The sequence below is a fragment of the Liolophura sinensis genome, chromosome 1 (assembly GCF_032854445.1).
Source record: "Liolophura sinensis isolate JHLJ2023 chromosome 1, CUHK_Ljap_v2, whole genome shotgun sequence".
NCBI classification, from domain to species: Eukaryota; Metazoa; Mollusca; class Polyplacophora; order Chitonida; family Chitonidae; genus Liolophura; species Liolophura sinensis.
Genome location: NC_088295.1, coordinates 2100954 through 2128436, shown reverse-complemented (window position 1 = coordinate 2128436; position 27483 = coordinate 2100954). Strand labels below are relative to the sequence as shown.

At 44.9% G+C, this 27483-nt stretch overlaps 1 protein-coding gene across 1 annotated transcript in view; it reads right to left on the bottom strand.

Moving 5' to 3' along the window:
* LOC135471610 (regulatory-associated protein of mTOR-like) overlaps positions 1–27483 on the bottom strand; it is a 75905-nt gene that overhangs the window by 13741 nt on the left and 34681 nt on the right. Inside the window, 10 exon segments of the mRNA XM_064750905.1 lie at positions 1505–1718; positions 2910–3069; positions 8091–8188; positions 9423–9682; positions 12544–12630; positions 14443–14482; positions 14485–14607; positions 15981–16121; positions 16262–16354; positions 16909–17007. Coding sequence (XP_064606975.1) covers positions 1505–1718; positions 2910–3069; positions 8091–8188; positions 9423–9682; positions 12544–12630; positions 14443–14482; positions 14485–14607; positions 15981–16121; positions 16262–16354; positions 16909–17007 — 1315 coding nt within the window.

Below are 27483 nucleotides of genomic sequence, written 5' to 3'. Positions count from 1 at the left end.
TTATGGTTACTAATTTACAACACTCACTGTCTACTACTCACCCAACAAATACAAAGACCAAAAAGAAAGAACAAAAACATCATTTGTATTGTCTACAGAAATCTAAAAAGAAATCACTGCCTACATGTACACTACCAGTGACCATCTGAAACTGAAAAAAGCCCACCGCCTCACACACACACACATTACCTGTTCTGCGCAGCTCCTCCCTCACCCACACACATTACCTGTTCTGTGCTGCCCCTCACGCCCCTCCCTCCCTCCCCCACACACATTACCTGTTGTGCTGCCCCTCCCTCCCCCTCACACATTATCTGTTCTGTGCTGCCCCTCCCTCTCCCACACACATTATCTGTTCTGTGCTGTCCCTCCCTCTCTAACACACATTATCTGTTCTGTGCTGCCCCTCCCTCCCCCACACACATTATCTGTTCTGTGCTGCCCCTCCCTCTCCCACACACATTACCTGTTCTGTGCTGCCCCTCCCTCCCCCACACACATTACCTGTTCTGTGCTGCCCCTCCCTCTCTAACACACATTACCTGTTCTGTGCTGCCCCTCCCTCCCCCACACACATTATCTGTTCTGTGCTGCCCCTCCCTCTCCCACACACATTACCTGTTCTGTGCTGCCCCTCCCTCTCTAACACACATTACCTGTTCTGTGCTGCCCCTCCCTCCCCCACACACATTACCTGTTCTGCCCTGCTCCTCCCTCTCCCACACACATTACCTGTTCTGTGCTGCTCCTCCCTCTCCCACACACATTACCTGTTCTGTGCTGCTCCTCCCTCCCCCACACACATTACCTGTTCTGCCCTGCTCCTCCCTCTCCCACACACATTACCTGTTCTGTGCTGCCCCTCCCTCCCCCACACACATTACCTGTTCTGCCTTGCTCCTTCCTCCCCAACACACATTACCTGTTCTGCGCTCTGCGCTGCTCCTCCCTCCCCCACACACATTACCTGCTCTGCCCTGCTCTTCCATCTCCCACATACATTACCTGTTCTGTGCTGTCCCTCCCTTTCCCACACACATTACCTGTTCTGTGCTGCCCCTCCCTCCCCCACACACATTACCTGCTCTGCCCTGCTCCTCCCTCCCCCACACACATTACCTGCTCTGCCCTGCTCCTCCTTCTCCAACACACATTACCTGTTCTGCACTGCCCCTCCCTCTCCCACACACATTACTGGCTCTGCCCTGCTCCTCCATCTCCCACACACATTACCTGTTCTGTGCTGTCCCTCCCTTCCCCACACACACTACCTGTTCTGTGCTGCCCCTCCCTCCCCCACACACATTACCTGCTCTGCCCTGCTCCTCCTTCTCCCACACACATTACCTGTTCTGTGCTGCCCCTCCCTCCCCCACACACATATTGCCTGCTCTGTCCTGCTCCTCCTTCTCCCACACACATTACCTGTTCTGCACTGCCCCTCCCTGCCCTATGCTGCTCATCCCTCCCCCCCACATACATTACCTCTTCCAATGTACATTACCTGCCCTGCGTTGCTCCTCCCTGCCCTCAGCCCTCAGCCCCCGATTTCTCATGAACCTAAACTGCCTTTGCTGGTGAAACACGCTCTCCGGATCCTTCTCGGACTTGACACATTTCACCGGGCGCGCAAACTGGCGACAACACCACTGGAAGAAATCTGTTGTGATGGCCTTGACCCACTTAGGCTCGGCGTTCTCCTCCTCATGTTCATCAATCTGCAAAAAACACCCACATCTGGTAATGACACACACATCTGGTAATGACACATACACCTCATAATAAACACACAGAGCTTGAAATGACACACAGATCAGGGAATGATAGACATCTGATAATGACAGCCACATGTTGTAATGCCACACAGAGCTGTTAATGCCACCCAAGCCTAGTAATGATACACACAGCTGGTAATGCCACACACACACATAGTAATGATACATACAGCTGGTAATGCCACACACACAAATAGTAATGATACACATATCTGGTAATGACACACACACACACATAGTAATGATACACATATCTGGTAATGACACACACACACACACATAGTAATGATAAACATATCTGGTAATGGCACACACACACATAGTAATGATACACACATCTGGTAATGACACACACATCTGGCAATGACATATACACATCTGGTAACGACACATACATCTGGTAATAACACACACACATCTGGTAACCACAAACACGTCTGGTAATGACAAACACATACATCTGGTAACGACACACACATCTGGTAAAGACATACATCTTTTGATAACACACATCTGGTAACGACAAACACACATCTGTTAATGACACACACATCTGGTAACGACAAACACACATCTGGTAACTACAAACACATCTCGTAACGACAAACACACATCTGGTAATGACAAACACACATCTGGTAATGACACATACACACACATCTGGTAATGAACACACACACACATCTGGTAACCACAAACACATCTGGTAATGACAAACACACACACATCTGGTAATGACACACACACACACACACATCTGGTAATGACACACATCTGCATCTGACACACATCTGGTAACGACAAACACACATCTGGTAATGACACACATATCTGGTAACAACAAACAGACATCTGGTAACAACAAACACACATCTGGTAACAACAAACACACATCTGGTAACGACACACACATCTGGTAATGACAAACACACATCTGGTAATGACACATACACACATCTGGTAGTGACACACATCTGGTAGTGACACACATCTGGTAACGACACACACACATTTGGTAATGACAAACACATCTGGTAACACAATACAGGCATCTATCAAGATATCTGATTTATTTCATTTCACGACTACCCTTTAAACCAATACATGAAGTATACTTTGTCAAAATTCACTCACTGTTACATTAACCAAGTTAGGACCCTTATCAAAGATCTTCCGAGAGCGAGAAAACTGTGTGGAGTATGGGACAGCTGGGTTACCTCCCCTGGTGGGAGAATGTAGTGTGGGGGCACCACCAGTGTCCACAATGTTAGGAGGACCATTATGTGGAGGACTCCTGGAAAAGGACAAGAAATATCATCAAGATTCCAAATATCAGTGGCCAAAAACCCATCATATATCACATACATGCATCACAAGACCACATCAGTAGATAAGTTAATAAACGTTCACAAAATTTATAACCTGATGTCTTTGGAACTTATCACTTCATTTACAAAAGAAAAAACAGATTGCTAGAATGAATGAGTTCTAACTTCCTCCTCTCCTTCCAGGCTAGCTGCGCATCTGTCTGACTGTTAAGTGTATTCCACTGTAATGTGAGGACAACTGAAGCTGTACCTATTCAGACAGGTGTTGCGGAGTACGTCTGTACTTACAAAGACAGGTGTCATGTGGAGGAACTGGAGGGAGCAGAGTCAGAGCTTGATGAGGACAAGTACAGGTGTACTTACTCAGAAAGGTGACTCAGTGGTGTGAAGAAACTGGAGGGAACAGAATGAGAGCTGGATGACAAGTACAGGTGTATTGACTCAGACAGGTGACTGTTGTGTGGAGGGACTGGAGGGAACAGAGTGAGAGCTTGGTGAGGACAAGTACAATGTGCTTACTCAGGCAGGTGACTTTGTCATGTGAAAGGACTTGAGGGAGCAGAGTGAGAGCTTGATGAGGACCTGTTCAGGTGTACTCACTCGGGCAGGTGATTCTGTGCTGTAAAGAGATTAGGGGGAGTAGTGTGAGAGCTTGGTGAGGACAAGTACAGGTGTACTTACTAAGACAGGTGACTTTGTCATGTGAAAGGATTTGAGGGGGCAGAGTGAGAGCTTGATGAGGACCTGTTCAGGTGTACTCACTGGGGCAGGTGATTCTGTGCTGTGAAGAGATAGGAGGGAGCAGTGTGAGAGCTTGGTGAGGACCTGTTCAGGTGTACTTAATAAGGCAGGTGACTTTGTCATGTGAAAGGATTTGAGGGAGCAGAGTGAGAGCTTGGTGAGGGCCTGTTTAGGTGTACTCACTCGGGCAGGTGATTCTGTGGTGTGAAGAGATTGGAGGGAGCAGTGTGAGAGCTTGGTGAGGACAAGTACAGGTGTACTTACTAAGGCAGATGACTTTGTCATGTGAAAGGACTGGAGGGAGCAGTGTGAGAGCTTGGTGAGGACAAGTACAGGTGTACTTACTAAGGCAGATGACTTTGTCATGTGAAAGGATTTGAGGGAGCAGAGTGAGAGCTTGGTGAGGGCCTGTTTAGGTGTACTCACTCGGGCAGGTGATTCTGTGGTGCGAAGAGATTGGAGGGAGCAGTGTGAGAGCTTGATGAGGACCTGTTCAGGTGTACTTACTATGGCAGGTGACTTTGTCATGTGAAAGGACTGGAGGGAGCAGAGTGAGAGCTTGATGAGGACAAGTACAGGTGTACTTACTCAGGCAGGTGACTCTGTGGTGTGAAGAGATTGGAGGGAGCAGTGTGAGAGCTAAATGAGGACAAGTACAGGTGTACTTACTCAGGCAGGTGACTCTGTAGTGTGGAGAGACTGGAGGAAGCAGTGTGAGAGCTTGATGAGGACAAGTACAGGTGTACTTACTCAGGCAGGTGATTCTGTGGTGTGAAGAGATTGGAGGGAGCAGAGTGAGAGCTAAATGAGGACAAGTACAGGTGTACTTACTCAGGCAGGTGACTCTGTAGTGTGGAGAGACTGGAGGAAGCAGTGTGAGAGCTTAATGAGGACAAGTACAGGTGTACTTTCTCAGACAGGTGACTCTGTGGTGTGAAGAGATTAGAGGGAGCAGTGCGAGAGCTTGGTGAGGACAAGTACAGGTGTACTTACTAAGACAGGTGACTTTGTCATGTGAAAGGACTGGAGGGAACAGAGTGAGAGCTTGATGAGGACCTGTTCAGGTGTGCTCACTCGGGCAGGTGATTCTGTGGTGTGAAGAGATTAGGGGGAGCAGTGTGAGAGCTAAATGAGGGCAAGCACAGGTGAACTTACTCAGACAGGTGACTCTGTGGTGTGAAGAGATTGGAAGGAACAGAGTGAAAGGACAAGTACAGGTGTACTTACTCAGACAGGTGACTCTGTGGTGTGAAGAGATTGGAAGGAACAGAGTGAAAGCTTGGTGAGGATAAGCACAGTTGTACTTTCTCAGGCCGGTGACTTTGTCATGTGAAAGGACTGGAGGGAGCAGAATGAGAGCTTGGTGAGGACAAGTACAGGTGTACTTACTCAGGCCGGTGACTTGGTGGTGTGAAGAAACTGGAGGGAACAGAATGAGAGCTGGATGACGACAAGTACAGGTGTATTGACTCAGACAGGTGACCGTTGTGTGAAGAGACTGGAGAGAGCAGTGTGAGAGCTTGGTGAGGACAAGTACAGGTGTACTTACTCAGAAAGGTGACTTTGTCATGTGAAAGGATTTGAGGGAGCAGAGTGAGAGCTTGATGAGGACCTATTCAGGTGTACTCACTCGGGCAGGTGATTCTGTGCTGTGAAGAGATTGGAGGGAGCAGTGTGAGAACTTGGTGAGGAAAAGTACAGGTGTACTTACTCAGAAAGGTGACTTTGTCATGTGAAAGGACTTGAGGGAGCAGAGTGAGAGCTTGATGAGGACCTGTTCAGGTGTACTCATTCGGGCAGGTGATTCTGTGGTGTGAAGAGATTGGGGGGAGCAGTGTGAGAGCTTGGTGAGGACAAGTACAGGTGTACTTACTAAGGCAGGTGACTTTGTCATGTGAAAGGACTTGAGGGAGCAGTGTGAGAGCTTGATGAGGACCTGTTAAGGTGTACTCACTCGGGCAGGTGATTCTGTGGTGTGAAGAGATTGGAGGGAGCAGTGTGAGAGCTTGGTGAGGACAAGTACAGGTGTACTTACTAAGGCAGTTGACTTTGTCATGTGAAAGGACTTGAGGGAGCAGAGTGAGAGCTTGATGAGGACAAGTACAGGTGTACTTACTCACCTGAGGGAGACACAGGAGGAAGCAGTGTGAGAGCTTAATGAGGACAAGTACAGGTGTACTTACTCAGACAGGTGACTCTGTGGTGCGAAGAGATCTGAGGGAGCAGTGCGAGAGCTTGGTGAGGACAAGTACAGGTGTACTTACTAAGACAGGTGACTTTGTCATGTGAAAGGACTGGAGGGAACAGAGTGAGAGCTTGAAGAGGACCTCTTCAGGTGTACTCACTCGGCAGGTGATTCTGTGGTGTGAAGAGATTGGGGGGAGCAGTGTGAGAGCTAAATCAGGACAAGCACAGGGGAACTTACTCAGACAGGTGACTCTGTGCTGTGAAGAGATTGGAAGGAACAGAGTGAAAGGACAAGTACAGGTGTACTTACTCAGACAGGTGACTCTGTGGTGTGAAGAGATTGGAAGGAACAGAGTGAAAGGACAAGTACAGGTGTACTTAGTCAGGCCAGTGACTTTGTCATGTGAAAGGATTGGAGGGAGCAGAGTGAAAGCTTGGTGAGGACAAGTACAGGTGTACTTTCTCAGACAGGTGACTCTGTGGTGTGAAGAGATTGGAAGGAACAGAGTGAAAGGACAAGTACAGGTGTACTTAGTCAGGCCAGTGACTTTGTCATGTGAAAGGATTGGAGGGAGCAGAGTGAAAGCTTGGTGAGGACAAGTACAGGTGTACTTTCTCAGACTGGTGACTCTGTGGTGTGAAGAGATTGGAAGGAACAGAGTGAAAGCTTGGTGAGGACAAGTACAAGTGTACTTACTAAGACAGGTGACTCTGTGGTGTGGAGAGATTGGAAGGAACAGAGTGAGAGCTTGGTGAGGACAAGTACAAGTGTACTTACTCAGACAGGTGATTCTGTGGTGTGAAGAGATTAGGGGGAGCAGTGTGAGAGCTAAATGAGGGCAAGCACAGGTGAACTTACTCAGACAGGTGACTCTGTGGTGTGAAGAGATTGGAAGGAACAGAGTGAAAGGACAAGTACAGGTGTACTTACTCAGACAGGTGACTCTGTGGTGTGAAGAGATGGAAGGAACAGAGTGAAAGCTTGGTGAGGATAAGCACAGTTGTACTTTCTCAGGCCGGTGACTTTGTCATGTGAAAGGACTGGAGGGAGCAGAATGAGAGCTTGATGAGGACAAGTACAGGTGTACTTACTCAGAAAGGTGACTTGGTGGTGTGAAGAAACTGGAGGGAACAGAATGAGAGCTGGATGACGACAAGTACAGGTGTATTGACTCAGACAGGTGACTGTTGTGTGGAGGGACTGGAGGGAACAGAGTGAGAGCTTGGTGAGGACAAGTACAATGTGCTTACTCACGCAGGTGACTTTGTCATGTGAAAGGATTTGAGGGAGCAGAGTGAGAGCTTGATGAGGACCTGTTCAGGTGTACTCACTCGGGCAGGTGATTCTGTGGTGTGAAGAGACTGGAGAGAGCAGTGTGAGAGCTTGGTGAGGACAAGTACAGGTGTACTTACTAAGGCAGGTGACTGTCCTGTGAAAGGACTTGAGGGAGCAGAGTGAGAGCTTGATGAGGACCTGTTCAGGTGTACTCACTCGGGCAGGTGATTCTGTGCTGTGAAGAGATTGGAGGGAGCAGTGTGAGAGCTTGGTGAGAACAAGTACAGGTGTACTTACTCAGACAGGTGACTCTGTGGTGTGGAGAGATTGGAAGGAACAGAGTCAAAGCTTGGTGAGGAAAAGTACAGGTGTACTTACTCAGACAGGTGACTCTGTGGTGTGAAGAGATTTGAAGGAACAGAGTGAAAGCTTGGTGAGGACAAGTACAGGTGTACTTACTCAGAAAGGTGACTTTGTCATGTGAAAGGACTGGAGGGAGCAGAGTGAGAGCTTGATGAGGACAAGTACAAGTGTACTTACTCAGGCGGGAGACTCTATAGTGTGAAAAGACTGGAGGAAGCAGTGTGAGAGCTTAATGAGGACAAGTACAGGTGTACTTACTCAGACAGGTGATTCTGTGGTGTGAAGAGATCAGAGGGAGCAGTGTGAGAGCTAAATGAGGACAAGTACAGGTGTACTTACTCAGACAGGTGACTCTGTGGCGTAAAGAGACTGGAGGGAGCAGTGTGAAAGCTTGGTGAGGACAAGTACAGGTGTACTTACTCAGGTAGATGACTCGGTCGAGTGGAGGGACTAGAGGGAGCAGAGTGAGAGCTTGATGAGTTCTGTAACACTTGTTTTGGTCGAGCACTGACCATCGCCTGAAAACACAGACAGAATAAGTCACTGATACTGCCTTACACTGCCCTGTACACAGTTAATATACTCCAGAAGAGTGGCTAACACTCCCTTACACTGCCCTGTACACAGTCAATATTCCCCAGCACTCCCTTACACTGCCCTTTACACAGTCAATATTCCCCAGCACTCCCTTACACTGCCCTTTACACAGTCAATATTCCCCAGCACTCCCTTACACTGCCCTTTACACAGTCAATATTCCCCAGCACTCCATTACACTGCCCTTTACACAGTTAATATGCTCCAGAAGAGTGGCTAACACTCCCTTACACTGCCCTGTACACAGTCAATATTCCCCAGCACTCCCTTACACTGCCCTTTACACAGTCAATATTCCCCAGCACTCCCTTACACTGCCCTTTACACAGTCAATATTCCCCAGCACTCCCTTACACTGCCCTTTACACAGTCAATATTCCCCAGCACTCCCTTACACTGCCCTTTACACAGTTAATATACTCCAGAAGAGTAAGTAACACCCCTTACACTGCCCTTTACACAGTTAATATTCCCCAGCACTCCCTTACACTGCCCTTTACACAGTTAATACACTCCAGAAGAGTCAGTAACACTCCCTTACACTGCCCTTTACACAGTTAATACACTCCAGAAGAGTCAGTAACACTCCCTTACACTGCCCTTCACACAGTTAATACACTCCAGAATAGCCAGTAACTCTCCCTTACACTGCCCTTTACACAGTTAACATACTCCAGAAAAGCCAGTAACACTCCCTTACACTGCTCTTTACAAAGTTCACACTTTTACAATTTAACACTTACATATACTTGGATGCTTCAATTTTGATTCATAAATACAATCAGTAGATGTCAAATTTGACTGAATCACACTTTCTAGCTAAATTTGTACAACCCTTCAAACCACAACCTACAATACATCAAACTAATGACTAATGACTAATGACTAAATGTCCTCAAAGTAACCCGCACCCATGTCAATGTGGGCACCCTGTTCATGCCCAGCTCCTGGCTCAGACTTCACAGGTACATCACCGCTATGTTCACATTCCTTGTAATCTGGGCAGAGGGTGTCACCAGGGGTTGTCTGGTTTCCTCCACTCTTTAGTTTACTCAACCTACATGTAACTATCAATGACAGTTATGATAAAAACAGCAACCAAATAGGCAAATAAATAAATTCAGTGTAGCTGGCTGTTCTGACCAAGGTTCTGACCTTTAGCTTGATGCCATTCACCAGGTCCTTGGAGAGTTCTGCTACGTCTGGACTAGGGTCAAGGGTCAGTTGGATCAGGGCCTTCCACACATTGGCGTACACGTTGTTCAGGCTGACAGCCGTCGTTCCTGCGATGGAAGAGCTGGAGGAGACCCTCCGCATACCGCTGCCTGTGGAAGGCACATCCACACTGCCAGAGCTCTCAAAACTTCCACTGGAGCTATAGGTCATGATAGGTGGCACGGGCATGATGTTGACAGCTAATTGAAAAAAAACAAGACAGGTATAAATACTGGAAACACAGCTCTGCTGATAAGTAGCTCCAGTCACATGGAGCAGCCAGATTTATTTATCTGATTGGTGTTTTATGCCGTACTCAAGAATATTTCCCTTATACAACGCCGGGCAGCATTAGGGTGGGTGGAAACTGGACACCGCCCGGGGGAAACCCACAACCATCCACAGGTTGCTGACAGATCTTCCCACGTACGTCCTCAGAGGAACCCAGCTTGACCTGGACTTGAACTCACAGCGACCGCATTGATGATGGAGCAGCCAGATGGAGCAGTCAAATGGAGCAGTCACATGAAGCAGCCAGATGGAGCAGTCAGATGGAGCAGCCACATGGAGAAGTCAGATGGAGCAGCCACATGGAGAAGTCAGATGGAGCAGCCACATGGAGCAGTCAAATGGAGCAGTCGGATGGAGAAGTCAGATGGAGAAGTCACATGGAGCAGCCACATGAACCAGTCAGATGGAGCAGCCAGATGGAGCAGCCACATGAGCAGTCAAACGGAGCAGCCGGATGGAGCAGTCAGATGGAGCAGCCAGATGGACCGGTCAGATGGAGCAGCCACATAAGCAGTCAAACGGAGCAGCCGGATGGAGCAGTCAAACGGAGCAGCCGGATGGAGCAGTCAAACGGAGCAGCCGGATGGAGCAGCCAGATGGACCGGTCAGATGGAGCAGCCACATAAGCAGTCAAATGGAGCAGTCAAATGGAGCGGCCAGATGGAGCAGTCAAATGGAGCAGTCAGATGGAGCAGTCAGATGGAGCAGTCACAAGGAGCAGCCAGATGGAGAAGTCAGATGGAGCAGCCACATGGAGCAGTCGCATGGACCAGTCAGATGGAGCAGTCAGATGGAGCACCCACATGGAGCAGTCGCATGGAGCAGTCAGATGGAGCAGTCAGATGGAGCAGTCAGATGGAGCAGCCACATAAGCAGTCAAATGGAGCAGTCAAATGGAGCGGCCAGATGGAGCAGTCAAATGGAGCAGTCAGATGGAGCAGTCACAAGGAGCAGCCAGATGGAGAAGTCAGATGGAGCAGCCACATGGAGCAGTCGCATGGACCAGTCAGATGGAGCAGTCAGATGGAGCACCCACATGGAGCAGTCGCATGGAGCAGTCAGACGGAGCAGTCGCATGGAGCAGTCAGATGGAGCAGTCAGATGGAGCAGCCAGATGGAGCAGTCAGATGGAGCAGCCAGATGTCACAACCACCAAATTCCCCACGTCAGTCATACTTAACTGACTATCCAGTCCAGTCCAGTCCAGTATATAAGTAAGATTTGTCTGTACAGATGCTTCAAATGATACCCTTCTCTCCATAGACCTGTACATGTAGGTCTGTACAAACCCTGAATTATATGTACAATGTATGGCACATTTAGGTTATTGTCAAGATAGTCAGTTTGGGTGTGGTGCTCACCTTGTGAAACAGTAGTCATTCCCTGAACATGTGAGGAATGTCATCTCTATGTCAGCTGATGTCATGTCATTCTAGAACTCTGTCACTGAGTAACTCTCTCATTCTGTAACCTTGTCATCATGTTCATACTTACCATCTGGTGGCAGCTCAACACATCACCAACACACATGCCACAATGTACAGTGATTTACACAAATTTGTTCTCAAGCTACAAAACTGAACTGAAGGTAATGTGAACCGAGTACATGTACACAACACCATCATTAAAACAGAATACATGTACATATACCCAGACAAGAGCAGGCTCCAGTAATTTAAAACTGCATTAAATCATCTGCACTTACAAATGCCGATGATAATATATTGTGATACCCTGATATTGTAATACACTGATATTGTAATATACTGATATTGTAATATCTTGACATTGTAATACACTGATATTGTAATACTTTGACATTGTAATACCTTGACATTGTAATACACTGATATTGTAATACCTTGACATTGTAATACCTTGACATTGTAATACCCTGATACTGTAATACAGTGATATTGTAATACAGTGGTATTGTGATACCCTGACATTGTAATACCCTGACAATGTTTATTTATTTATTTATTTGATTGGTGTTTTATGCCATACTCAAGAATATTTCACTTATACAACGGCATTATGGCAGGAGGAAACCAGGCAGAACCCGGGGGAAACCCGTGACCATCCACATGTAGCTGGCAGACCTTCTTAATTACAGCCTGACATTGTAATGCCCTGATATTGTAAGACCCTGATATTGTAAACAAGGTCAGGATGAAATCCTCACACATCCTTAGAACCACTGGTACTGTAATCAAGTCCAGATTGAAATCCTCATACACACTAGAACCACTGGTACTGTAATCATGTACAGGCTGAAATCCTCATACACACTAGAACCACTGGTACTGTAATCAAGTACAGGTTGAAATCCTCATACACACTAGAACCACTGGACCCAGCTCTTTATATTTATTTGATTTATTTGATTGGTGTTTTACACCGCACTCAAAAATACTTCACTTATACGACGACGGCCAGCATTATGGTGGGTTGAAACCAGGCATAGCCCGGGGAAACCTATGGCCATCCGCAGGTTGCTGGTGGACCCAGCTCTTTATAAAGCACGACAGCGGAGATACTGTACATACAGAATTCTTGAGGTAGTGGATGGTATATCAATGTTACAGATGATGTCAATGTGCTTGGGTTGAGGTGATGGACTATATAGTATGGTTACTGGCGTCAGTATTTTTGGGTTGCATTATAGGTAAGGAGTATATATATATATATATATATATATATATATATATATATATATATATATATATCCATACACATAGGAACAGGTAAATCAGTAAGAGAAGCTTACTTTGAGCTGGGGACGTAAAAAAGCCCTTAAGGCTGGTTTTGGAGGAAGTGCGTTTGATGGTAAGGCTCCCTGAGTGCAAGAGGCCATCTGAAACAAAAGTCATGCTGTATGGAGTGACAACAGCAAAAGCACAGTTAAAGCCAACACAATGTTCTGATCAACACTGGCACTCCTACAGGTATATAAACACACAACAATGGCACTCCTACAGGTACACAAACACACAACACTGGCACTCCTACAGGTATACAAACACACAACACTGGCACTCCTACAGGTATACAAACACACAGCACTGGCTCTCTGCAGGTATACAAACACACAACACTGGCACTCCTACAGGTACACAAAACACAACACTGGCACTCCTACAGGTACACAAACACACAACACAGGCACTCCTACAGGTACAAAAACACAACACTGGCACTCCTACAGGTATACAAACACAAAACACTGGATCTCTGCAGGTATACAAACACACAACACTGGCACTCCTACAGGTATACAAACACACAGGTGAAATTTCACTTTATCATTTAAACACACTTTACATTTCTACATTTACATGTACGGTTGAATCAAATAACTCTATAGCACAAATATTACACCAGTGTTCTGAAGTCTGTAAGAATGAATCATTATGGCTTAATGTGAACAAAGTCTGTAAGAAGTATTTTCAGTTTTTTGCACCACTACTATGCAATGTTTATAATTAGAATTGCCTTTCAGATTATTTATTTTCAAACATTCAGGTTAAATGCATTTCAATGATGTTAGCAAGCAATACTTTTTTTACTTCCTTCATGCTGTTAAAATATTATTTGAATTTAGCAATGGAAATTTACACATACAGTATTAAATTAGCTATAGGTTAGATGATTACAGGTAGTCATGTCCTCCCGCCCATTACTGTGATGTATCAAAGAACATATTAAAGGGTAGTCTATTGGGATATATCCTGTATGTACTCTGTGAGACAGCTTAGTGGAAATAGCAACTCATTTTGTCTCCACTGAACTGAAAATTAGTATATGTTATTTTATTTAAAGATCAAAGGGAATAAACATAAACCAATCATGTACAAATAGAAAAATTTACCCTTATTTACAAAATCCAGATACACTGACACAATGCTTGCTTAGCAAACTTTATAGAAATGTTATAGTCTTGAAGAGTTTAACGCATGTGTTTTTTTAATTAAAATACATTACAACTGTAACACATTTGTCTGTTACTCGGGACAAAATTTGTTACACACTGTTAACTGTTAACCACAACCTGAAAAAGCATAACTGCAAAAATGTTAAGTAACTGACTCACTCTGGGTTAGTTCTAAATGCTGACAGCATCTCTACGGCTGTATTAGTAATCTACTCAAAGACAGGTCATCCACACTTTTGAAATAAGGCAATGGAATTTAGTGGGTTTTTTTTTTATTTCACACCCCAAAACACTAACTGATGAAGATGAGTGTAGATAATACACTATTAAATTTAAAATGTAATCCATCAAATGAAGATGGGACCTTTGAAACTGACCACAATTTGATCGTCTGGTGAAATTCACGTTTTGATATCGTGTTCTTAAAAAAAAACAAAAAAAAAACAGCACTTGAATGAAGAAACATGCTTCGTTCACAAAAATCTGGCAACAACAGAACGAAAAATCCAACAAAGAGATCCAGGGTGTCAAATAGTACAAAGTTATCTGTACAACATACATAAAATTGCACGCTGCGGGCACATGCTGTCAACATATCAATGTTATAACATAAAGAAAAGATGGGCTTTCATGCATGGGGGGGGGGGGGGGGGTGTGAAGACGCAAGTGGCCTGTGCCCTGTGCATTGCGGGCACTGACTGAGGGTTAACTGTGGACAACTGTGGGAGGGATTACCAGAGCTGCCACCAGATGTCACTAGATTCCACCCACCCGGAGCACCGCGGCCACCATTGCACTGTTCGTCTCCTTTGTCCTCTCTTCCTCGATGAACTGATGGGCAATGGCAGCAAACTGACTCTCAAACTGGACAACCAGCCCTGAGAAAGCCACAGCCAGCTCCTGTACAAAAATGATCAAAGTTCTGGTAATAACTTCTCCACACACAGCTGACCTTCTCATTAACACAAGGCTCATCACCATGCAGCTCAAATTCTCATCAACACACACAAAGCCCAACTTCATCAACACACAGCTCAACTCTCATCAACACTCAGCTCAATTTCTCATCAACACGCAGCTCTACTTCTTAACATACAGCTCAACTTTATCAACACAGAGTTCAACTTCTCATCAGCACACAGCTCAACTTCAATTACAAAGATCTCAACTTCACAACACACATATACATATGTTATCAGTATCATCCCTACCATGCTTGTGGTCATCAATATTATCTCTGCCATGTCTATGGTCATCAGTATCATTCCTGCCATGCTTGTGGTCATCAATATTATCTCTGCCATGTCTATGGTCATCAGTATCATTCCTGCCATGCTTGTGGTCATCAATATTATCCCTGACATGTCTATGGTCATCAGTATCATTCCTGCCATGCTTGTGGTCATCAATATTATCCCTGACATGTCTATGGTCATCAGTATCATCCCTGACATGTTTGTGGTCATCAGTATCATCCCTGCCATGCTTGTGGTCATCAATATTATCCCTGACATGTTTATGGTCATCAGTATAATCCCTGCAATGTTTATGGTCATCAGTATCATCCCTGTAATGTTTATGGTCATCAGTATCATTCCTGCCATGCTTGTGGCCATCAGTATCATCCCAGACATGTTTATGGTCATCAGTATCATTTCTGCCATGCTTGTGGTCATCAATATTATCCCTGACATGTTTATGGTCATCAGTATCATCCCAGACATGTTTATGGTCATCAGTATCATCCCTGCAATGTTTATGGTCATCGGTATCATCCCTGCAATGTTTATGGTCATCAGTATCATCCCTGACATGTTTATGATCATCAGTATCATGCCTGCAATGTTTATGGTCATCGGTATCATTCCTGCCATGATTATGGTCATCGGTATCATTCCTGCCATGCTTGTGGTCATCAGTATCATCCCTGCAATGTTTATGGTCATCGTTATCATTCCTGCCATGATTATGGTCATCAGTATCATTCCTGCCATGCTTGTGGTCATCAATATTATCCCTGACATGTTTATGGTCATCAATATCATCAATGACATGTTTATCGTCATCAGTATCATCCCTGACATGTTTATGGTCATCAATATCATCACTGACATGTTTATGGTCATCAGTATCATCCCTGACATGTTTATGGTCATCAGTATCATCCCTGAAGTTTAGGTCATCAGTATCATCCCTGCCATGTCTATGGTCATCAGTATCATCCATGCCATTCTTGTGGTCATCAGTATCATCCATGCTGAGCTAAGACCCACCTTCCTGACTAAGGGGCTTCCATCCTGCAGGACACCTATCAGCTTCATCCCAACCCCAAGGTCAATGTTGTTAGCGTGGTCGCTACGCTGGGTACAGTTAGAGATAAAAGTCCCCAGGGCGAAAACTGCAGCTGCTCTAACCTGAAAGACACATTAGACAAGGGTTAGGGAGCACAGAATACTTAAACCACAATCCAGTTTAAAATCATTAAAAATATGATTTCCACAGGCAAATATTGACCTTTAAATACATGGCTACATGTATTTACCACATTTCTTACCTCAGGGATAGGGTCAGACAACATCTTGTGGAGTTTCTCGTGAGCACTGTCTCTCACCCCACACCACCGGGCAGGGTCAAACTGGGTCCACACCTGACAAACACAACCACATAGCGGTATTATAACCTGAGATAGAGAACCACACATCAATACACTTGACAAACACAACCACATAGCGGTATTATAACCTGAGATAGAGAACCACACCTCAATACACTTGACAAACACAACCACATAGCGGTATTATAACCTGAGATAGAGAACCACACATCAATACACCTGACAAACACAACCACACAGCAGTATTATAACCTGAGATAGAGAACCACACATCAATACACTTGACAAACACAACACTATAGCGGTATTATAACCTGAGATAGAGAACCACACATCAATACACTTGACAAACACAACCACATAGCGGTATTATAACCTGACAAAGAGAACCACACATCAATACACTTGACAAACACGACATAGCAGTATTATAACCTGACAAAGGCCAATCAATGCACCTGACAATGCGAGGTCAGCCCTTACCTTGCCTAGACATACAGAGATCAGGTTAACCTGAAATGTAGTTACCCCTTACCTTGTCCAGACACACAGAGATCAAGCTAGCCTGTAGTGAGGTCTGCCCTTACCTTGCCTAGACAGATAGCCAGCCACTGGCGGAGTTGAGAGTGCGAGTCCGTCAACTGTTCCAGACATATAGAGATCAGATTACCCTGCAGTGCTGCCTCCTGGTGGAGAAATAAAACATAAGAAGGGTATCAAATACATACATCAGCCCTGGGCATCAACATTATACTGTATCTACACTACATCAGAGGACAGGTTGATAACATCAGCCCTGGATATCAACATTACACTGTATCTACATCAGAAGAGAGGTTGACAACATCAGCCCTGGGCATCAACATTACACTGTATCTACATCAGAAGAGAGGTTGACAATATCAGACCTGGATATCAACATTATACTGTATCTACATCAGAAGAGAGTTTGACAACATCAGCCCTGGGCATCAACATTACACTGTATCTACACTACATCAGAGGACAGGTTGATAACATCAGCCCTGGGCATCAACATTATACTGTATCTACATCAGAAGAGAGGTTGACAATATCAGACCTGGATATCAACATTATACTGTATCTACATCATTAGAGGGGTTGACAGTATCAGCCCTGGGCATCAACATTATACTGTATCTACACTACATCAGAAGACAGGTTGATAACATCAGCCCTGGACATCAACATTATACTGTATCTACATCAGAAGAGAGGTTGACAATATCAGACCTGGATATCAACATTATACTGTATCTACATCATTAGAGGGGTTGACAGTATCAGCCCTGGGCATCAACATTATACTGTATCTACACTACATCAGAAGACAGGTTGATAACATCAGCCCTGGATATCAACATTACACTGTATCTACATCAGAAGAGAGGTTGACAACATCAGCCCTGGGCATCAACATTATACTGTATCTACATCATTAGAGGGGTTGACAACATCAGCCCTGGACATCAACATTATACTGTATCTACATCAGAAGAGAGGTTGACAACATCAGCCCTGGGCATCAACATTATACTGTATCTACATCAGGAGAGGGGTTGACAACACCAGCCCTGGGCATCAACATTATACTGTATCTACATCAGAAGAGAGGTTGACAACACCAGCCCTGGGCATCAACATTATACTGTATCTACATCATTAGAGGGGTTGACAGTATCAGCCCTGGGCATCAACATTATACTGTATCTACATCAGAAGAGAGGTTGACAACATCAGCCCTGGGCATCAACATTATACTGTATCTACATCAGAAGAGAGGTTGACAACACCAGCCCTGGACATCAACATTATACTGTATCTACATCAGAAGAGAGGTTGACAACACCAGCCCTGGACATCAACATTATACTGTATCTACATCAGAAGAGAGGTTGACAATATCAGACCTGGATATCAACATTATACTGTATCTACATCAGAAGAGAGGTTGACAATATCAGACCTGGACATCAACATTATACTGTATCTACATCAGAAGACAGGTTGACAACATCAGCCCTGGGCATCAACATTATACTGTATCTACATCAGAAGACAGGTCGACAACATCAGCCCTGGATATCAACATTATACTGTATCTACATCGGAAGACAGGTCGACAACACCAGCCCTGGGCATCAACATTATACTGTATCTACATCAGAAGAGAGGTTGACAACACCAGCCCTGGGCATCAACATTATACTGTATCTACATCAGAAGAGAGGTTGACAACACCAGCCCTGGGCATCAACATTATACTGTATCTACATCAGAAGAGAGGTTGACAACACCAGCCCTGGGCATCAACATTATACTGTATCTACATCAGAAGACAGGTCGACAACACCAGCCCTGGGCATCAACATTATACTGTATCTACATCAGAAGAGAGGTCGACAACACCAGCCCTGGGCATCAACATTATACTGTATCTACATCAGAAGAGAGGTTGACAACATCAGCCCTGGGCATCAACATTATACTGTATCCACATCAGAAGACAGGTCGACAACACCAGCCCTGGGCATCAACATTATACTGTATCTACATCAGAAGAGAGGTTGACAACATCAGCCCTGGGCATCAACATTATACTGTATCCACATCAGAAGACAGGTCGACAACACCAGCCCTGGGCATCAACATTATACTGTATCTACATCAGAAGAGAGTTTGACAATATCAGACCTGGATATCAACATTACACTGTACCTACATCATTAGAGGGGTTGACAGTATCAGACCTGGATATCAACATTATACTGTATCTACACTACATCAGAGGACAGGTTGATAACATCAGCCCTGGATATCAACATTACACTGTATCTACATCGGAAGACAGGTGGACAACACCAGCCCTGGATACCAACATTACACTGTATCTACATCGGAAGAGAGGTTGACAACATCAGCCCTGGGCATCAACATTATACTGTATCTACATCAGAAGAGAGGTTGACAGTATCAGACCTGGATATCAACATTATACTGTATCTATACCAGAAGAAAGGTTGACAACACCAGCCCTGGATATCAACATTATACTGTATCTACATCGGAAGAGAGGTTGACAATATCAGCCCTGGACATCAACATTATACTGTATCTACATCAGAAGAGAGGTTGACAACATCAGCCCTGGGCATCAACATTATACTGTATCTACATCAGAAGAGAGGTTGACAACACCAGCCCTGGACATCAACATTATACTGTATCTACATCAGAAGAGAGGTTGACAATATCAGACCTGGATATCAACATTATACTGTATCTACATCAGAAGAGAGGTTGACAACACCAGCCCTGGGCATCAACATTATACTGTATCTACATCAGAAGAGAGGTTGACAATATCAGACCTGGATATCAACATTATACTGTATCTACATCAGAAGAGAGGTTGACAACACCAGCCCTGGGCATCAACATTATACTGTATCTACATCAGAAGAGAGGTTGACAATATCAGACCTGGATATCAACATTATACTGTATCTACATCAGAAGAGAGGTTGACAACATCAGCCCTGGGCATCAACATTATACTGTATCTACATCAGAAGAGAGGTTGACAACACCAGCCCTGGGCATCAACATTATACTGTATCTACATCAGAAGAGAGGTTGACAATATCAGACCTGGATATCAACATTATACTGTATCTACATCAGAAGAGAGGTTGACAATATCAGACCTGGATATCAACATTATACTGTATCTACACTACATCAGAAGACAGGTTGACAATATCAGACCTGGATATCAACATTATACTGTATCTACATCAGAAGAGAGGTTGACAATATCAGACCTGGATATCAACATTATACTGTATCTACACTACATCAGAAGACAGGTTGATAACATCAGCCCTGGATATCAACATTATACTGTATCTACACTACATCAGAAGACAGGTTGATAACATCAGCCCTGGATATCAACATTACACTGTATCTACATCGGAAGACAGGTCGACAACACCAGCTCTGGATACCAACATTACACTGTATCTACATCGGAAGACAGGTCGACAACACCAGCCTTGGATACCAACATTACACTGTATTTACATCAGAAGAGAGGTTGACAACACCAGCCCTGGATACCAACATTACACTGCATTTACATCAGAAGACTGGTCGACAACACCAGCCCTGGATATCAACATTACACTGTATTTACATCAGAAGAGAGGTTGACAACACCAGCCCTGGATATCAACATTACACTGTATTTACATCAGAAGAGAGGTTGACAACACCAGCCCTGGATACCAACATTACACTGTATCTACATCGGAAGACAGGTTGACAACACCAGCCTTGGATACCAACATTACACTGTATTTACATCGGAAGATAGGTGGACAACACCAGCCCTGGATATCAACATTATACTGTATCTACATCAGAAGACAGGTTGACAATATCAGACCTGGATATCAACATTATACTGTATCTACATCAGAAGAGAGGTTGACAATATCAGACCTGGATATCAACATTATACTGTATCTACATCAGAAGAGAGGTTGACAATATCAGACCTGGATATCAACATTATACTGTATCTACACTACATCAGAAGACAGGTTGATAACATCAGCCCTGGATATCAACATTATACTGTATCTACACTACATCAGAAGACAGGTTGATAACATCAGCCCTGGATATCAACATTACACTGTATCTACATCGGAAGACAGGTCGACAACACCAGCTCTGGATACCAACATTACACTGTATCTACATCGGAAGACAGGTCGACAACACCAGCCATGGATACCAACATTACACTGTATCTACATCAGAAGAGAGGTTGACAACACCAGCCCTGGATACCAACATTACACTGCATTTACATCAGAAGACTGGTCGACAACACCAGCCCTGGATATCAACATTACACTGTATTTACATCAGAAGAGAGGTTGACAACACCAGCCCTGGATATCAACATTACACTGTATTTACATCAGAAGAGAGGTTGACAACACCAGCCCTGGATACCAACATTACACTGTATCTACATCGGAAGACAGGTTGACAACACCAGCCTTGGATACCAACATTACACTGTATTTACATCGGAAGATAGGTGGACAACACCAGCCCTGGATATCAACATTACACTGTATCTAACCCGGAAGACAGGTCGACAACACCAGCCCTGGATACCAACATTACACTGTATCTACACCGGAAGACAGGTGGACAACACCAGCCCTGGATACCAACATTACACTGTATCTAAACCGGAAGACAGGTCGACAACACCAGCCCTGGATATCAACATTACACTGTATCTACATCGGAAGACAGGTCGACAACACCAGCCCTGGATACCAACATTACACTTAATCTACATCGGAAGACAGGTCGACAACACCAGCCCTGGATATCAACATTACACTGTATCTACATCGGAAGACAGGTCGACAACACCAGCCCTAGATACCAACATTACACTGTATCTAACCCGGAAGACAGGTCGACAACACCAGCCTTGGATACCAACATTACACTGTATCTACATCGGAAGACAGGTTGACAACACCAGCCCTGGATATCAACATTACACTGTATTTACATCAGAAGAGAGGTTGACAACACCAGCCCTGGATATCAACATTACACTGTATTTACATCAGAAGAGAGGTTGACAACACCAGCCCTGGATACCAACATTACACTGTATCTAACCCGGAAGACAGGTTGACAACACCAGCCCTGGATATCAACATTACACTGTATCTACATCGGAAGACAGGTCGACAACACCAGCCCTGGATATCAACATTACACTGTATCTACATCAGAAGACAGGTGGACAACACCAGCCCTGGATACCAACATTACACTGTATCTAAACCAGAAGACAGGTCCACAACACCAGCCCTGGATACCAACATTACACTATATCTACATCGGAAGACAGGTCGACAACATCAGCCCTGGATACCAACATTACACTGTATCTACATCGGAAGACAGGTGGACAACACCAGCCATGGATACCAACATTACACTGTATCTACATCAGAAGACAGGTCGACAACACCAGCCCTGGATACCAACATTACACTGTATCTACATCGGAAGACAGGTCGACAACACCAGCCCTGGATACCAACACTACACTGTATCTACACTGGAAGACAGGTCGACAACACCAGCCCTGAATACCAACATTACACTGTATCTACATCGGAAGACAGGTCGACAACACCAGCCCTGGATACCAACATTACACTGTATCTACATCGGAAGACAGGTCGACAACACCAGCCCTGGATATCAACATTACACTGTATCTACATCAGAAGACAGGTCGACAACACCAGCCCTGGATACCAACATTACACTGTATCTACATCAGAAGACAGGTCTACAACACCAGCCCTGGATACCAACATTACACTGTATCTACATCGGAAGACAGGTTGACAACACCAGCCATGGATACCAACATTACACTGTATCTACATCGGAAGACAGGTTGACAACACCAGCCCTGGATACCAACATTACACTGTATCTACATCAGAAGACAGGTCGACAACACCAGCCCTGGATACCAACATTATACTGTATCTACATCGGAAGACAGGTCGACAACACCAGCCATGGATACCAACATTACACTGTATCTACATCGGAAGACAGGTTGACAACACCAGCCCTGGATACCAACATTACACTGTATCTACATCGGAAGACAGGTCGACAACACCAGCCCTGGATACCAACATTACACTGTATCTACATCGGAAGACAGGTCGACAACACCAGCCCTGGATATCAACATTACACTGTATCTACATCGGAAGACTGGTCGACAACACCATCCCTGGATACCAACATTACACTGTATCCACATCGGAAGACAGGTTGACAACACCAGCCTTGGATACCAACATTACACTGTATCTACATCAGAAGACAGGTCGACAACACCAGCCCTGGATACCAACATTACACTGTATCTATATCGGAAGACAGGTCGACAACACCAGCCATGGATACCAACATTACACTGTATCTACATCGGAAGACAGGTCCACAACACCAGCCCTGGATACCAACATTACACTGTATCTACACCGGAAGACAGGTGGACAACACCAGCCCTGGACATCAACATTACACTGTATTTACATCAGAAGACTGGTCGACAACACCAGCCATGGATATCAACATTACACTGTATTTACATCAGAAGAGAGGTTGACAACACCAGCCCTGGACATCAACATTATACTGTATTTACATCAGAAGACTGGTCGACAACACCAGCCCTGGATATCAACATTACACTGTATTTACATCAGAAGACTAGTCGACAACACCAGCCATGGATATCAACATTACACTGTATCTAAACCGGAAGACAGGTTGACAACACCAGCCCTGGACATCAACATTATACTGTATTTACATCAGAAGAGAGGTTGACAACACCAGCCCTGGATATCAACATTATACTGTATCTACATCGGAAGACAGGTCGACAACACCAGCCCTGGATGTCAACATTATACTGTATCTACATCAGAAGAGAGGTTGACAACATCAGCCCTGGACATCAACATTACACTGTATTTACATCAGAAGAGAGGTTGACAACACCAGCCCTGGACATCAACATTATACTGTATCTACATCAGAAGACAGGTCGACAACACCAGCCCTGGACATCAACATTATACTGTATCTACACCGGAAGACAGGTGGACAACACCAGCCCTGGATACCAACATTACACTGTATCTACATCAGAAGAGAGGATGACAACACCAGCCCTGGACATCAACATTACACTGTATTTACATCAGAAGAGAGGTTGACAACACCAGCCCTGGACATCAACATTACACTGTATCTACATCAGAAGACAGGTTGACAACACCAGCCCTGGACATCAACATTACACTGTATTTACATCAGAAGAGAGGTTGACAACACCAGCCCTGGACATCAACATTACACTGTATTTACATCAGAAGAGAGGTTGACAACACCAGCCCTGGACATCAACATTATACTGTATCTACATCGGAAGACAGGTCGACAACACCAGCTCTGGATACCAACATTACACTGTATCTACATCGGAAGACAGGTCGACAACACCAGCCATGGATACCAACATTACACTGTATCTACATCAGAAGAGAGGTTGACAACACCAGCCCTGGATACCAACATTACACTGCATTTACATCAGAAGACTGGTCGACAACACCAGCCCTGGATATCAACATTACACTGTATTTACATCAGAAGAGAGGTTGACAACACCAGCCCTGGATATCAACATTACACTGTATTTACATCAGAAGAGAGGTTGACAACACCAGCCCTGGATACCAACATTACACTGTATCTACATCGGAAGACAGGTTGACAACACCAGCCTTGGATACCAACATTACACTGTATTTACATCGGAAGATAGGTGGACAACACCAGCCCTGGATATCAACATTACACTGTATCTAACCCGGAAGACAGGTCGACAACACCAGCCCTGGATACCAACATTACACTGTATCTACACCGGAAGACAGGTGGACAACACCAGCCCTGGATACCAACATTACACTGTATCTAAACCGGAAGACAGGTCGACAACACCAGCCCTGGATATCAACATTACACTGTATCTACATCGGAAGACAGGTCGACAACACCAGCCCTGGATACCAACATTACACTTAATCTACATCGGAAGACAGGTCGACAACACCAGCCCTGGATATCAACATTACACTGTATCTACATCGGAAGACAGGTCGACAACACCAGCCCTAGATACCAACATTACACTGTATCTAACCCGGAAGACAGGTCGACAACACCAGCCTTGGATACCAACATTACACTGTATCTACATCGGAAGACAGGTTGACAACACCAGCCCTGGATATCAACATTACACTGTATTTACATCAGAAGAGAGGTTGACAACACCAGCCCTGGATATCAACATTACACTGTATTTACATCAGAAGAGAGGTTGACAACACCAGCCCTGGATACCAACATTACACTGTATCTAACCCGGAAGACAGGTTGACAACACCAGCCCTGGATATCAACATTACACTGTATCTACATCGGAAGACAGGTCGACAACACCAGCCCTGGATATCAACATTACACTGTATCTACATCGGAAGACAGGTGGACAACACCAGCCCTGGATACCAACATTACACTGTATCTAAACCAGAAGACAGGTCCACAACACCAGCCCTGGATACCAACATTACACTATATCTACATCGGAAGACAGGTCGACAACATCAGCCCTGGATACCAACATTACACTGTATCTACATCGGAAGACAGGTGGACAACACCAGCCATGGATACCAACATTACACTGTATCTACATCAGAAGACAGGTCGACAACACCAGCCCTGGATACCAACATTACACTGTATCTACATCGGAAGACAGGTCGACAACACCAGCCCTGGATACCAACACTACACTGTATCTACACTGGAAGACAGGTCGACAACACCAGCCCTGAATACCAACATTACACTGTATCTACATCGGAAGACAGGTCGACAACACCAGCCCTGGATACCAACATTACACTGTATCTACATCGGAAGACAGGTCGACAACACCAGCCCTGGATATCAACATTACACTGTATCTACATCAGAAGACAGGTCGACAACACCAGCCCTGGATACCAACATTACACTGTATCTACATCAGAAGACAGGTCTACAACACCAGCCCTGGATACCAACATTACACTGTATCTACATCGGAAGACAGGTTGACAACACCAGCCATGGATACCAACATTACACTGTATCTACATCGGAAGACAGGTTGACAACACCAGCCCTGGATACCAACATTACACTGTATCTACATCAGAAGACAGGTCGACAACACCAGCCCTGGATACCAACATTATAATGTATCTACATCGGAAGACAGGTCGACAACACCAGCCATGGATACCAACATTACACTGTATCTACATCGGAAGACAGGTTGACAACACCAGCCCTGGATACCAACATTACACTGTATCTACATCGGAAGACAGGTCGACAACACCAGCCCTGGATACCAACATTACACTGTATCTACATCGGAAGACAGGTCGACAACACCAGCCCTGGATATCAACATTACACTGTATCTACATCGGAAGACTGGTCGACAACACCATCCCTGGATACCAACATTACACTGTATCCACATCGGAAGACAGGTTGACAACACCAGCCTTGGATACCAACATTACACTGTATCTACATCAGAAGACAGGTTGACAACACCAGCCCTGGATACCAACATTACACTGTATCTATATCGGAAGACAGGTCGACAACACCAGCCCTGGATACCAACATTACACTGTATCTACACCGGAAGACAGGTGGACAACACCAGCCCTGGATACCAACATTACACTGTATCTAAACCGGAAGACAGGTCGACAACACCAGCCCTGGATATCAACATTACACTGTATCTACATCGGAAGACAGGTCGACAACACCAGCCCTGGATACCAACATTACACTTAATCTACATCGGAAGACAGGTCGACAACACCAGCCCTGGATATCAACATTACACTGTATTTACATCAGAAGACTAGTCGACAACACCAGCCATGGATATCAACATTACACTGTATCTAAACCGGAAGACAGGTTGACAACACCAGCCCTGGACATCAACATTATACTGTATTTACATCAGAAGAGAGGTTGACAACACCAGCCCTGGATATCAACATTATACTGTATCTACATCGGAAGACAGGTCGACAACACCAGCCCTGGACGTCAACATTATACTGTATCTACATCAGAAGAGAGGTTGACAACATCAGCCCTGGACATCAACATTACACTGTATTTACATCAGAAGAGAGGTTGACAACACCAGCCCTGGACATCAACATTATACTGTATCTACATCAGAAGACAGGTCGACAACACCAGCCCTGGACATCAACATTATACTGTATCTACACCGGAAGACAGGTGGACAACACCAGCCCTGGATACCAACATTACACTGTATCTACATCAGAAGAGAGGATGACAACACCAGCCCTGGACATCAACATTAC